At 49.0% G+C, this 15199-nt stretch overlaps 1 protein-coding gene across 2 annotated transcripts in view; it reads left to right on the forward strand.

The window, feature by feature from the left end:
* Positions 1 to 15199, forward strand: part of SLC68A1 (solute carrier family 68 member 1) — a 48166-nt gene that overhangs the window by 24336 nt on the left and 8631 nt on the right. For both annotated transcript variants that reach the window (XM_075352314.1, XM_075352316.1), the window contains exons 5-7: positions 3706 to 3823; positions 12144 to 12240; positions 14248 to 14419. In XM_075352314.1, the coding sequence (XP_075208429.1) occupies positions 3706 to 3823; positions 12144 to 12240; positions 14248 to 14419 (387 nt within the window). The remainder of the gene's footprint in view (positions 1 to 3705; positions 3824 to 12143; positions 12241 to 14247; positions 14420 to 15199) is intronic.

The raw sequence follows: 15199 nt of genomic DNA on the forward strand, positions 1-15199 counted from the left end.
TCTGTGAATGTGTCCGAGCTTCTTCCAAGTGACCTGTTAATCACGGCTATTGTATATCGGCCCCTTGTAAGTATCCTCTTAAGAGCCGCTCCTCCAGCAATCATTATCATTTTCACCTTGTGACGTGACATCATGCACGACATCCAAGGAATTCCTACACTTGTCATAAGGTGTGTCTTTTACTATGGAGCCAACTGTTATTGCAACCAAACAGAAAAAAGCAACTGAACTGTTCACGTGGAACCAAAATAAATTGTAGAGAATTTCCCAAATCTAAATAAGTAATTATTGGGTTCGTCCAACACTTAAAGGGAACCTGTCAGCAGAAAATGCTGCTGACCCCACGTCACCTCCTTCCCATCTTGCCCTGAGGCAGGAAATAGATGGGAAGGAGGTGACGTGGGGTCAGCAGCACCGTGCTTGCGCAGAACGAAGGAGGCCGAGGGGGTAAGCGCGGTCCCGCGATTATGGGCGGTTGCTTGGTAATAAACATCACAGCACTTCCCATAATCTAAAGCCTGCGCGCACGTCACCAGCGGTGACACTGGGCGGCACAGTGCTCATCCACGAGAGATGGACACTGGGCATGCGCGGGGACCTGTGGAGCACTGGGCGGCGTCCACAGCTATGGAAATGAGCGATGGGGGACGGCCTAAAGCGGCAGGAGGCAGAATAACGGCCATCAGGCAGCCCGCCCCCGTGTCACATTTACAGAATTTGCATACAAAAAGGTACCACTTTATAAAGTCTTTATTTTATTCAGAAAGGGGGCACAATAATAACAGGGACCTTTCTAGAATGCAGCCCAGGAGCTGCAGAGGGGGAATCTTTTAGGTTTTGGGCGAAATTTCTGTGGTAGGTTCCCTTTAAGATATTGAAGAGCTATTGTTAGGGTTGGTGATCAGTATCAGGTCTGTGGTGGCCCAGCGCCCTCACTACTCAGCTGATACTTGGTGCTGTGGCTGCTGGAATGTGAGGTAAATCCGGAGATATGACGATAAATCATGACATTCAAGTCATGTCAGGAAGCCCTCTCCTGGTGTCACTACCCCCTTCCCTTCACACAACTGGTTTAGCAACAAATCCATGGCCATGTCCTGTGATATGGAAATTAGGTGGCTTTAGGACAATGGACACAGGATGACTCCCTGCCGTCACCCTGTAGTAGGAGCTGCTAGCTAGTTAGCAAGGCTATGGAAATAGCCAGACAGAACGACTCCAGTAAAAAATGGTTCATATCTCGCAAGCCATATTTCCGATAAATATGGCAACCATAAAAATGGTGTCTCCGCATGTGGACGATGCCGGCACCCCCTTTTTATGGGAACAGGACATTGGGAAATGCCCCAGGCGTGATATCAGCCAATGGGGAACTGGCAGACAGGTCATGAGTCCCCTCGTTCTGTAGCTAAATTCATAACTGTCACAATGAGAGCATTGGCGTCTGCCTACGACGCTCCCAGGCAAAGTTATAGCCAAAATCCCCTTTGCTGGATAATTCTGATCCATGCAGGGGGAGTGGCAGTGCTTCCCTGTGAGGTCACTAAGGTAGGAGGGGACCTGGATCTGCCCAGGTTGATAACCCTACTTCGGCCATTTTCCAGCGTTCTTCTGCTCGGGGGCCTGGTTGGGAAAGACCTGTGAGGAAGAATCCTAGAAACCTGGTCTACAGCGCCCCCCTGTGGCCAGACACACAAGGTAACTGATGTAATTGTATACCTGTTTGTAACCCATGCTTTATCTGTAACTGTACTCTGACATATGTATATTCTGTAGATTCCCTATTGTATATATTGTAGTTTCTAGTGTGCTTTAGGCTGATTAAATTATATAATTAATCTTGGGCTGTTCTGTTATCTCGATCTTGAATCCCACGTCTGTGTGTTCGGCTAATAGTTACCGTAAAGCGGTTGGTGGCAGCGAGTTGTGCCAAGGATTATTGTGGGGAGGCCAGTGAGATTCGGGAAGATATTATATATTCCGCCCGCGGAGGTCGGGGGAATATATACCCTCCTCTCACCGGGGACCCTTCAATAATCGGCATAAGTAGTATAGCGGCCTCCTTGCTTATTGTCGGGCAATTCCATAATTGGCCTGACTATAAGAGGGGCGCTAGAGAGCGCGTCACGTGCTCTGTCTGTCGGTCGGGAGGTATAAAGGAGGGGGACGCCCCCTTGCTACCCCCCGATTGTGACGTACTGGTAGCCAGCGCGGGGGATTTCTGAGTGACCCCCCCGGTGGTTTGTGACAGGGGGCACAATAATAACAGGGACCTTTCTAGAATGCAGCCCAGGAGCTGCAGAGGGGGAATCTTTTAGGTTTTGGGCGAAATTTCTGTGGCAGGTTCCCTTTAAGATATTGAAGAGCTATTGTTAGGGTTGGTGATCAGTATCAGGTCTGTGGTGGCCCAGCGCCCTCACTACTCAGCTGATACTTGGTGCTGTGGCTGCTGGAAGTAAAGTGCAGTAAGACAAAACCGCGCCGTATATTGTGTAGTGGCTGTTCTCAGGTACAGCTGTGGGGGTGCTAGGTATTGGACCCCACCAACCTGATATCCATGTCTTCTAAGCAGTATCTTAGTCCCAGATAATCCCCTTGTGTCATTACACATTAGATGAAATCTTTTGATTTCAACTGCATTATATTGTGCTTTTGGCTCTCTTCCTTGATGGTCAAATTCTGAAAGAAAGTTGGATCGGGCATTTTCAAATTCATCATACTTAAAGGGACTGTCAGCACAGCATGACTGTTCAAACCAAGTACAACCGCTGGGTGCGCCCTTGGGGCGGCCATACCGCTTAATGCACATTCCTACATACTTGTTTTTTTTTCTTCTTTCGCCGCCCTCCTCCTTATTTTAATTGACCGCTCTGACTTTATGGAGTCAGGAAAGGCCGGAGATGGATGGAAAACAAGAAGATGGGACCTGTTTGGCCACGCTAAGGGTGCACTGAGCACTAGTGCTTGGGTTGCACAGTCGTTCTGTGCCAACACACTCTTTAATAGTGTATTTACACTGGCCAATTATTAAGCATTTTTCTCCTTTCCTAATTGTCAGCGTGTTTAGGCAGGCAGATAATCGGCCAACATACTAAACACTTTGCCGGGTGAAATTATAAGGCTTACTTAAAATTCATTGTTCTCGGCAGCACGTCATCCTGTAGAAACAGGTAATGTACCACCGAAAATGATATTCTATGCGCACAGATTAGTCATAATTGAAGATTGTTTTGCGCACATGGATTTGCGGTAGGTTCCTCTAAACCGGATATGAAACAACCGCTCATTAGTCTGCATGTAGCCGATCAGCGATCATTAAATGGAGAAAGTCGCCCAGTGTAAATGCACCCTGGTACTTTATTTCCCCTGGAAATGAGCCACTACCGGAGAAGTCTTCTCAACGAACATATCCCCCTGTAATGCGATACTCCACTTCTCTTGTGTATGACCACAGTCTGTTAATGGGGTCCACACTATAGAGCAGCTCAGATCGCTCTACGCCCAGATAATGTACCGTATTTAGTTGTTTCCCTGAAAGTATGTTGTTCTTGCAGCAGGAACCGTTCCAATGAAGAGAAATCACAAACCCATGAAGTGGTGCGTTATTGCCATTCTTCAGGCCGGTGCTTGTCGGATGTTTTTATTATGAATCTCTGTAACTATGTATGATGATTGTGTTATCTAACATGGATTGTTTATCCCCAGATTATACATCGACGAGTCCTCGGAGTCTACAGAGAAAAAGATCACCCTTCTAGAATACCTCAAGCAGCTGTCCAGGCACCGAAATTTCCTGTGGTTTGTGTGCATGAACCTGGTGCAGGTAAGATCATCCCACATTATCCGTACTGATCACAAGTGTAAATACGGCACACCTAGAGGCAACACGCTAAGTGATGGAGCCACTGTCAACATCATACATGGTGATCAGGTTTTAATGAGACCACAGGTGGATTTCATCATCTCGCTGGTCGTGTATGGACTTCTCTACGAGAGGCTCTAGGTAGATAATGGCCAAGAGATGAGTCACCGGCAGGTATCATCCTCAGGTTTCCTGTAATCTGCTCATCTACCCTGGCTAAGTGTATTTATTAATCCCTAAGGAGACAGAAGTCGGGAGCCAGACATTTGTAGCGCTGCGGTGGGTGAGATGGAAACCAATAGACTTGGGAACAAAATCCGTTCACCTTTTATCTTTCCACCTTAGAACACACGCTCAAGTTTTGCTGGAGTCATGACCTTGTACTATTTGGTCCTAATGATGATATTGAAGTCCAAACATGATATTTTAACACGTATCCTGTGCTGACCGTACCAGATACCATTTTACATAACCAAAGAGGTTTATTTGACTCCAAAAACACAACTGGCCGATGTGTTCAAATTACTCTCTAGCTTTTTGGAAAGTCATTTGCAATTAAAAAAAAAAAAAACAATCTAATTTTTTAGGTGTTTTACATATCAGAATGGTCATTCTCATACCTGCCCTGGCAACCTCATTGTACTGGGTTCTCCTCTATATTACTACCTTTTTCCTTTTTTTTTTTTTTTTTTTTTTTTTTTTTTTTTTTTTTTTTTTTTTTTTGTTGCAAGTTTTGTCATGTACGTCTTTTTCTTTGTCTGTATATAATGTGTGTGGATTATGTGCATTTGACTGACCATGTTTCCAGGCCCTCCTCCCCAATTAGCCACAGGTGTTTTTATCCTTTTAATGGTAGGTCTCTCTTTTCCCAGATATATGTGGTTTTTAAACCATGAAAGAGGTAGTAATATAGAGTAAGACCCAGTACAATGAGGCTGCCGTGACGTGGCTACTGGGCAGGTATGAGAATGGCCATTGAGTATTAGGCAGCCCTTCTGCATTGTTTCTGCATTTGTAACAAAGGTATATTGGCTTTGGGGCAGATTCCGGGGAAAGTTATGTGTTTTAATGCAAAGTTCACATCACCGCACTTATCAGTAAGTTGCTTCCTTCTTAGGGAAGAGAAAACAAACATTTATGTGATCATACTAAACTATACTTTTTGTTTTTGAGTAGAGGCAAAAAGTATTTGCAACAAGTAGAGGTAATAAGTCGCTGCCGATGATCCCAATGAATAGGATTCTATAGATTTAGGCTATGTGTCCACGGGAGAATGTAGCTGCGGATTTTTCTGCATCAAAATCCGCAGCTTTCCCGCAAAATTTCGGATTTGGTGCGGATTACCCCGCCCCCCAATTTTAAAGCCAAAATCTGGAAGAAAATCCGCAACAATAATTGACATGTTGCAGATTTTTCCGGATCGAAATCCGCTGCGGAAAAATCCACAGCGTGGGCACAGCATTTCCGAAATGCCATAGAAATGGCTGGGAAGTGCCTGAGCTGCAGATTTTCGGGAAATCCGCGGCTTTTCCGTGAGAAATCCGCGGCAAAATCCGCGCATTTTCCGCAGCATGGGCACACAGCCTAAAAATTCATCTTTCTTTGTCGCTCCATTGGGAGACCCAGACAATTGGGTGTATAGCTTCTGCCTCCGGAGGCCACACAAAGTATTACACTTTAAAAAGTGTAACCCCTCCCCTCTGCCTATACTCCCTCCCGTGCATCACGGGCTCCTCAGTTTTATGCTTTGTGTTGAAGGAGGCACACATTCACTCAAGCTCCCATTTTAGTCAGCAGCAGCTGCTGATTGTATCGGTTGGAAGAAAAGAGGGCCCTAACAGGGCCCCCGGCATGCTCCCTTCTCACCCCACTAAGTCGGCGGTGCTGTTAAGGTTGAGGTACCCATTGCGGGTACAAAGGCTGGAGCCACATGCCGTTTTTCCTTCCCCATCCCTTAGAGGCTCTGGGAGAAGTGGGATCCTAACCGGTCACCATTCACTGGGACCGGGCTCCCTCCGCAGCCCCTGGGGGAATCTGACGGACAGGAGACTGAGTATCATAAGGGACAGGCCCTGCATCTATAAGGTACTCTGTGTCCCCTTGGGGACGGTTCATGGAGCGCCTGTGTTTTTTTGTGACGACCGGGACTACCGCGCCGACCGCGCCTGTTTGCCGGCCGCGTTATTAAATTTAGTCCCCGGCTTCTGCGGCCTAGTACCATAACTCCCGCCCCCGGGCCTGCCAGTCAGGGGTAAGGGCGGGACGGTCGACTGGACGTCGGCAGTGAGGGCTGGAGCATACTTAGGTGTTCTCCTCCCCCCTCACTGAGCACTGTGGGGCACCAGATTCCCGCACTTTATTAGTCACCGCCCACGGCTCCCTCCTCCCCTTAGAGCTCTGGCATCCATATTTACAATAACTTCTGCCGGTGGAGGATTTGAGAATGAGCTCTACAGCTCTGGGAGGCCCAGGCAGGGAATCTGGTGGACACAACCGCTTTGGGCGGTCGGTAAGCCACACCGGTTACCCGGTGCTGGCCCCCCTTGGGTGCCGAAGTGTGTGTATGTATATATATATATATATATATATATATACTATTTGTATACGTTTTCTCTGTTCGGCCGCATTGTTTTGCTTTTGGCTATATACCCTCAGTGATCACTCTCAGAGGACACTACAGCATGTCGTCCGCAAAGAGCAAGGGTGCCAAGGCACAGGCTTATTTTGCAACCTGTACCTCTTGTGCGGCTATGTTACCTGCAGGTTCCACCTACCCTCACTGTGTGCAATGCTCGGCCCCTGTGGCACTCACTCAGCCGGAGCCTCGGGCACTGGTGGGACCCTCGGCTCAGGTAGAACCGCCGGCTTCCACTGTCCAGGTGGCAGGGACAGAGTTTGCAGTTTTGGCCTGAGAAACTCTCTGAGTCGCTTTCACAATCCATGGCTCAGTCTATGGACAGATGGTCTGCTAAGATACTAGAAGCCTTGCAGTCCAGATCGGTCACACAGGCCCCGGGCACTGTGAGTTCATCGCCCCCAGGCCCCTCTCGGTCGGTGCAGCAGAGTGCTCCTGGGGTGACACCTAGGTCCCACGGGGAGGACTCCGACACGGACCGCAGTCCCAGACCGGCTAAGCGGGCTCGCTGGGAACCTTCCCCGGCTTCATCACGCTGTTCGGGGTCTCAGCATGAGGACTCTCTGGAGGATGAGGCGGAGGTCGCATCTCAGGGCTCTGATCCTGACGTTGCTCTCAATCTTGATACACCTGAAGGGGACGCCTTAGTAAATGATCTTATCTCGTCCATCAACCAGGTGCTAGATCTTTCTCCCCCAACTCCACCTATAGAGGAGTCGGCTTCACAGCAGGAGAAACACCAGTTTAGGTTTCCCAAACGTACACGGAGTGCGTTTTTCGATCACTCTAACTTCAGAGATGCTGTCCAGAAGCACAGAGCATTTCCGGACAAGCGCTTTACTAAGCGCCTTAATGACACACATTACCCCTTCCCCCCCCTGACGTAGTTAAGGGTTGGGCTCAGTGTCCCAAGGTGGATCCTCCAGTCTCTTGACTGGCGGCTAGATCCGTAGTATCAGTGGCAGATGGTTCATCGCTCAAGGATGCCACTGACAGGCAAATAGAGCTCCTGATGAAATCCATCTATGAAGCCATAGGCGCGTCTTTTGCTCCGGCCTTTGCAGCCGTGTGGGCACTCCAAGCTATCTCAGCTTGTCTGTCTGAGATTAATGCAGTCACACGTACCTCTGCTCCGCAAGTTGTGTCTTTGACTTCTCAGGCATCGGCCTTTTCGTCCTACGCCATGAACGCCGTCCTGGACTCAGCGAGCCGTACAGCGGTAGCGTCCGCCAATTCGGTGGCAGTCCGCAGGGCCATGTGGCTACGCGAATGGAAGGCAGACTCTGCTTCCAAGAAGTTCTTAACCGGTTTGCCATTTTCTGGCGACCGTTTGTTTGGCGAGCAATTGGATGAAATTATTAAACAATCCAAGGGAAAGGACTCGTCCTTACCCCAGTCCAAACCAAACAGACCTCAGCAACGAAAAATTCAATCGAGGTTTCGGTCCTTTCGGCCCTCAGCCAGGTCCCAATCCTCCACGTCCAACAGGTCAGAGAAGGGCCAGAGGAACTCTTCTGCATGGCGGTCTAAGTCACGTCCTCCAATGACCGCCGGAGGAACCGCCTCCAAGGCGGCCTCCTCATGACTTTCGGCCTCCCCAAACCGCATCCTCGGTCGGTGGCAGGCTCTCCCGCTTTTGCGACGCCTGGTGGCCACATGTCCAAGACCGATGGGTGAGAGACATTCTGTCGCACGGTTACAGGATAGAGCTCAGCTCTCGTCCTCCGACTCGTTTCTTCAGAACATCTCCGCCCCCCGAGCGAGCCGATGCACTTTCGGCCTGGCGACAGCCCCACGGGTCTTCACCAAGGTCATGGCATCCGTGGTGGCGGTCCTACACTCTCAGGGCCACTCGGTGATCCCTTACTTAGACGATCTCCTAGTCAAGGCACCCTCCCGGGTGGCATGTCAACACAGCCTGACCATTGCTCTGGAGACTCTCCAGAGGTTCGGGTGGATCATCAATTTCCCAAAGTCAAAATTGACACCGACCCAATCACTGACTTACCTCGGGATGGAGTTTCATACTCTCTCAGCGATAGTGAAGCTTCCTCTGGACAAACAGCGTTCGCTGCAGACAGGGGTGCACTCTCTCCTTCGGACCCAGTCACACCCCTTGAGGCGCCTCATGCACTTCCTAGGGAAGATGGTGGCAGCAATGGAGGCAGTTCCCTTTGCGCAGTTTCATCTGCGTCCACTTCAATGGGACATTCTCCGCAAATGGGACAGGAGGTCGACGTCCCTAGACAGGAACGTCTCTTTCACTGGCAGCCAAAACCTCTCTTCAGTGGTGGCTTCTTCCCACTTCCTTGTCGAAGGGAAAATCATTCCTGCCCCCATCCTGGGCTGTGGTCACGACGGACGCGAGTCTGTCAGGGTGGGGAGCGGTCTTCCTCCACCACAGGGCTCAGGGAACCTGGACTCCGACAGAGTCCTCCCTTCAGATCAATGTTCTGGAGATAAGGGCAGTGTATCTAGCCCTAAAGGCGTTCCATCGGTGGCTGGAGGGCAGACAGATCCGCATACAGTCGGACAACGCCACGGCGGTCGCGTACATCAACCACCAGGGCGGCACACGCAGTCGTCAGGCCTTCCAAGACGTTCGGCGGATTCTGCTGTGGGCGGAAGCCACAGCCTCCACCATCTCCGCAGTTCACATCCCGGGCGTAGAAAACTGGGAAGCAGACTTTCTCAGTCGCCAGGGCATGGACGCAGGGGAATGGTCTCTTCACCCGGACGTGTTTCAAGAGATCTGTTGCCGCTGGGGAACGCCGGACGTCGACCTCATGGCGTCTCGGCACAACAACAAAGTCCCGGCATTCATGGCACGGTCTCAAGATCACAGAGCTCTGGCGGCGGACGCATTAGTTCAGGATTGGTCGCAGTTTCGACTGCCTTATGTATTTCCTCCTCTGGCACTGCTGCCCAGAGTGTTGCGCAAGATCAGGTCCGACTGCCGCCGCGCCATCCTCGTCGCTCCAGACTGGCCGAGGAGGTCGTGGTACCCGGATCTGTGGCACCTCACGGTGGGTCACCCGTGGGCACTCCCAGACCGACCAGACTTGCTGTCTCAAGGGCCATTTTTCCATCTGAATTCTGCGGCCCTCAACCTGACTGTGTGGCCATTGAGTCCTGGCTCCTAGCGTCCTCAGGGTTATCTCAAGATGTCATTGCCACTATGAGACAAGCCAGGAAACCAACGTCCGCCAAGATCTATCACAGGGCTTGGAGGATCTTCTTATCCTGGTGCTCTGATCGGGGTTTTACCCCCTGGCCGTTTGCCTTACCCACTTTTCTTTCTTTCCTTCAATCCGGAATGGACAAGGGTTTGTCTCTCGGCTCTCTCAAGGGACAAGTATCGGCGCTTTCCGTGTTTTTTCAAAAGCGTCTAGCCAAGCTTCCGCAGGTCCGCACGTTCCTGCAGGGAGTTTGCCACATAGTCCCACCTTACAAGCGTCCGCTGGAACCCTGGGATCTTAACAGGGTGCTAACGGCTCTTCAGAAACCACCTTTCGAGCCGATGCGGGATGTCTCTCTATCACACCTTTCGCAGAAGGTGGCCTTCCTAGTAGCAGTCACATCACTTCGGAGAGTGTCTGAGCTAGCTGCACTGTCATGCAAAGCCCCCTTCCTGGTGTTTCACCAGGATAAGGTGGTTCTGCGTCCGGTCCCGGAATTTCTCCCTAAGGTGGTATCCCCTTTTCATCTCAATCAGGATATCTCCTTACCTTCCTTTTGCCCTCACCAGTTCACCAATGTGAAAAGGATTTGCACTTGTTAGATCTCGTGAGAGCACTCCGGCTCTACATTTCTCGCACGGCGCCCCTGCGCCGTTCGGATGCGCTCTTTGTCCTTGTCGCTGGCCAGCGTAAGGGGTCGCAGGCTTCCAAGTCAACCTTGGCTCCGTGGATCAAGGAACCGATTCTTGAAGCCTACCGTTCTTCTGGGCTTCCGATTCCTTCAGGGCTGAAGGCCCATTCTACCAGAGCCGTGGGTGCATCCTGGGCATTGCGGCACCAGGCTACGGCTCAGCAGGTGTGTCAGGCGGCTACCTGGTCGAGTCTGCACACTTTCACGAAACACTATCAGGTGCATGCCTATGCTTCGGCAGATGCCAGCCTAGGTAGGCGAGTCCTTCAGGCGGCGGTCGCCCACCTGTAAGAGGGGGCCGTTTTTCGGCTCTTTTTATCGAGGTATTCTTTTACCCACCCAGGGACTGCTTTTGGACGTCCCAATTGTCTGGGTCTCCCAATGGAGCGACAAAGAAGAAGGGAATTTTGTTTACTTACCGTAAATTCCTTTTCTTCTAGCTCCTATTGGGAGACCCAGCACCCGCCCCTGTGCCCTTCGGGCTGTTGTTCTTTTGTGTACACATGTTGTATTGTTCTTTTGGTTCATGGTTTTCAGTTCTCCGAACATCCTTCGGATTGAATTTACCTTAGACCAATTTATAAGTTTTCTCCTTCCTGCTTTTGCACCAAAACTGAGGAGCCCGTGATGCACGGGAGGGTGTATAGGCAGAGGGGAGGGGTTACACTTTTGAGTGTAATACTTTGTGTGGCCTCCGGAGGCAGAAGCTATACACCAAATTGTCTGGATCTCCCAATAAGAGCTAGAAGAAAAGGAATTTACGGTAAGTAAACAAAATTCCCTTCTTCCCACCCAGAAATGTGAAGAAATCATTGGCTATTCTACATAGAGATATTGGATTATTGCGTTTGTCTCATACGGACAATCAATATAAATTGTATGTTAGTAGATTGGAGCAAAAAGCTTTGCAGGAAACGCTATGATGCAGCGGACACATCCGTAGCCTGTGGTGATCCTTCTCCTACATGCCGTCATCCCCCGGCGCCTCTTATTACTAGACCCAGTGTGACATCGTGTATGGGTTGCACCGCAATGATGACCTTTCTCTTGGCCTACGAGCCAGGACAGGTGCCGGGGATAACAGCAGGTCGGAGGAGGTTCGCCTGGTTCTGGTCTGGAAGCCACGTAGCCACTGGACCAGGGTCCGTCCTGTAAATCTTATTGCTCAGCTCTGTATGTAAGAATTTTGTCTTCAAGGTGCCCAGTCTCATTAGGTAAATGTTGGGCAAATCCATAGATTTTCAGTAGTATGATCCAAGCATCTAATGTGTAGGAGTCACCAGACTCTGAGATCTGCAGTCGGGTAACACAAGAGTCGAATGTGGTCTCAATGTCCAGTGTAAATCTACCCGTATACTTATCACTATAGTTTTATTATGCCACACGATCGTATTATGTAATTTTTAAAATGTTTTTCTTAAGTTTATCCAAATGTGAATTTGACCTAATATATTAATTGATTTATAATCCCATATCTGAGACTACTCTTTGTGACATTAGGTTAACTTAGACTTTGACCAATGTGTCTAGACTCAACCACTTCTCTTGGACTAAGCAGAGTTGCTGTTGTGGATACAATGTGTGGACGCCCTATATTTTTGTATTGATGGCAGAGGGTCGTTAGTGGATTGTATCCATAGTGCTGTTATCTGGTGGCCATTCGTCAATGTCTCCTTCTCTTCATGGTGTGTTCTGCTCGGATGCACCCTGTGAGGGGAAAACACAGAACGTGGCCTGATGAAGGATATATTTCTAAGTTTCTTCTTTTCTTTGCAGGTGTTTCATTGCCATTTTAACAGTAATTTCTTCCCCCTTTTCCTGGAGCATTTGTTATCTGACCAGATCTCTGTTTCTACCGGCTCTTTTTTACTTGGTAAGTTGTCGGCTAATGCAGTTCTCTGTTTAAACTTATCACCCACTGTGCCCAATTCATGCGCTTAAGGGGTATTTCTCATAGCGAGATCGCTGCTGAGTCACGGTTTTGGTGACGCAACAGTGACCTCATTAGCGATCTCGCTGTGTGTGACACTGAGCAGCGATCTGGCCCCTGCTGTGAGATCGCTGCTCGTTACACACAGTGCTGGTTCATTTTTGGACGTTGCTCTCCCGCTGTGAAGCACACATCGCTGTGTTTGACAGCGAGAGAGCAACGATCTGAATGTGCAGGGAGCTGGCATCTGGCAGCCTGCGGTAAGCTGTAACCAAGGTAAATATCGGGTAACCAAGCAAAGGGCTTTGCTTGGTTTCCCGATATTTACCGTAGTTACTAGCGTCCGCCGCTCTCAGGCTGCCAGTGCCGGCTCCCTGCTCATGTAGCCAGAGTACACATCGGGTAAATAAGCAAAGCGGTTTGCTTATTAACCCGATGTGTACTCTGGCTAGGAGTGCAGGGAGCCAGCGCTAAGCGGTGTGCGCTGGTAACCAAGGTAAATATCGGGTAACCAAGTGCTTGGTTACCCGATATTTACCTTAGTTACCAAGCGCAGCATCGCTTCCACGCGTCGCTGGGGGCTGGTCGCTGGTGAGATCTGCCTGATTGACAGCTCACCAGCGACCATGTAGAGACGCAGCAGCGATCCTGACCAGGTCAGATCGCTGGTGGGATCACTGGAGCGTCGCTAAAGTGTGACAGTATCTTTACACTGTGCAGACGTCTGTAGACATCAACAGTTTTGGACCACCATAAACCTCTATGTTGCCACTGAAGAAGAATGAAAGTCTAAAGCTCCTCATTAGATAACTGTTGGGTGAATAATGGTTCAGCAAACCTCTCTCCTGACGCTCTCGTACCTGGCAGTGCCCGGCTCATTCATGTGCTCTTGTGTCCTCTAGGAGAGCTGCTGTCAGATTCCTCCGGCAGCCGCTTATCTTGCTGAGACCAAAAGGGATCAGCAGTCTGGAATTGGACACACAGGAGCTTTATCTTTCCAAGCATCACCTGTCTGGGGAGACTGGGGCCCAATACACATTAGTCTGTCAGCCAAGCTCACAGATATTGTCGGATTCAGCTGATGTTACTTTAATGTGTATTGGTCATAAAAGTCATGGTAACATACAATCTATTATTTATTATGCAGTGATTATATAGCGCTATCATATTCCACAGCGCTTTGCAGATGTCATCATCACTGTCCCCATTGGGGCTCACAATCTAAATTCCCTATCAGTATGTCTCTGGAGTGTGTAAGGAAACCGAAGAACCCAAAGGAAACCCACACAAACATGGAGAGAACATACCATACAAACTCACAAATATCTTTGATGTGATATGAACGCAGTGCTGCAAAGCATCACTGCTAACCACTGAGCCACCATGCAGTGCTGACTACTGAGCCACTGTGCTGCCCATAATAACAGGACTACTGTAGGTTTTTTTTTTTTTTGTTTTTTTTTCTGATCGCCCAGCTGCTATAGTGATTCTGGTGACATACGGCGATCATCCTATAAAGTCATATGTGAGGCGGCCATCACCCCAGACAGTTGCTGTAATCTGGCCATGCTTATTGGATATGGCAAATGATCCCAAAAATGCTGATCATACACATACATTTTTGATCTGCTGAAAAGCAGCTAATCAGTCATCCATCGGATGGTTCAGCAGTCAATTTTGTCAAGAAGATAATTGTACCGTATCAATGACTCAACCTAATGAAGAACGTTATGCACATCTAGTCTCGGTTGACCTAAGCCATAAGTTTGCAGTCTGCCATTGTGAACGATCATTTGCGTCATTTTGGCTGACTTGTGTGTATGGACAGGTTTTTTGTCTATGTGGACTGTAATACTTTACTGCATGGATATTGTTACTTAATGCAAGAAAACTGGCTTTTAATTACATATTGTAAAGTAGAAATGATTTTCTTTCTTTCCTCTTTGCCAGGTATTTCCTACATTGCTCCACATTTAAACAACATGTATTTCCTCTCTCTGTGTCGGAAGTTCGGGGTATACAGCGTTGTGCGCTGGCTCTTCATTCTCAAGCTGGCTCTCAGTGTGATCATGCTCCTAGCCGGCCCGGACCAAATATATCTACTATGCTTTTTTATAGCCAGGTTTGTGTCTTCAATTATTTAAAGGGAACCTGTCACCACTTTTTCGGCCTATAAGCTGTGGCCACCTCCAGTGGGCTCTTTTATATACAGCATTCTAACATGCTGTATGTAAGGGCCCAGGGTGTGCTGTATAACATAAAAAAAACACTTTATAATACTCACCTAGAAGGTCGATCCGGTGCACACCAATCGGATGGGTAGCGCCGTTCTCCGGGACCGGCGCCTCCCCTTTCGGCCATCTTGGTCTTCCTTATTCTGAAGCCGGGGTGCATGATGTGTCTACGTCATACACACGCGCCGGCATTGAGGTCCTGCGCAGGCGCACTATAATACTTTGATCTGCCCTGACCAGGGCAGATCAAAGTGCACCTGTTATAGTCAAGTGCGTCTCGTTCTAGTCAATCAGGGCACAAATATTCGATAGATGTAAGTTCCAGAAGTAAACCTGGAAGACATTTATGGCATATCCCGTGTCTATCCTGGGACAACCCAACGTAATAAATCTTTCTGGTGCCCTTTAAATGATATTAGATGTCCAACATTGACCTAATGTGTTGAATGATCGAATGTCTGTTGCATTTGCATACAGAGATCTGAGAATGTTATACAGCCGCATACAGAGATCTGAGAATGTCTGTCATACAGCCGCATACAGAGATCTGAGAATGTCTGTCATACAGCCGCATACAGAGATCTGAGAATGTGTTATACAGCCGCATACAGAGATCTGAGAATATGTTATACAGCCGCATACAGAGATCTGAGAATGTTATACAGCCG

The sequence above is a fragment of the Anomaloglossus baeobatrachus genome, chromosome 5 (assembly GCF_048569485.1).
Source record: "Anomaloglossus baeobatrachus isolate aAnoBae1 chromosome 5, aAnoBae1.hap1, whole genome shotgun sequence".
Classification (NCBI taxonomy): Eukaryota; Metazoa; Chordata; class Amphibia; order Anura; family Aromobatidae; genus Anomaloglossus; species Anomaloglossus baeobatrachus.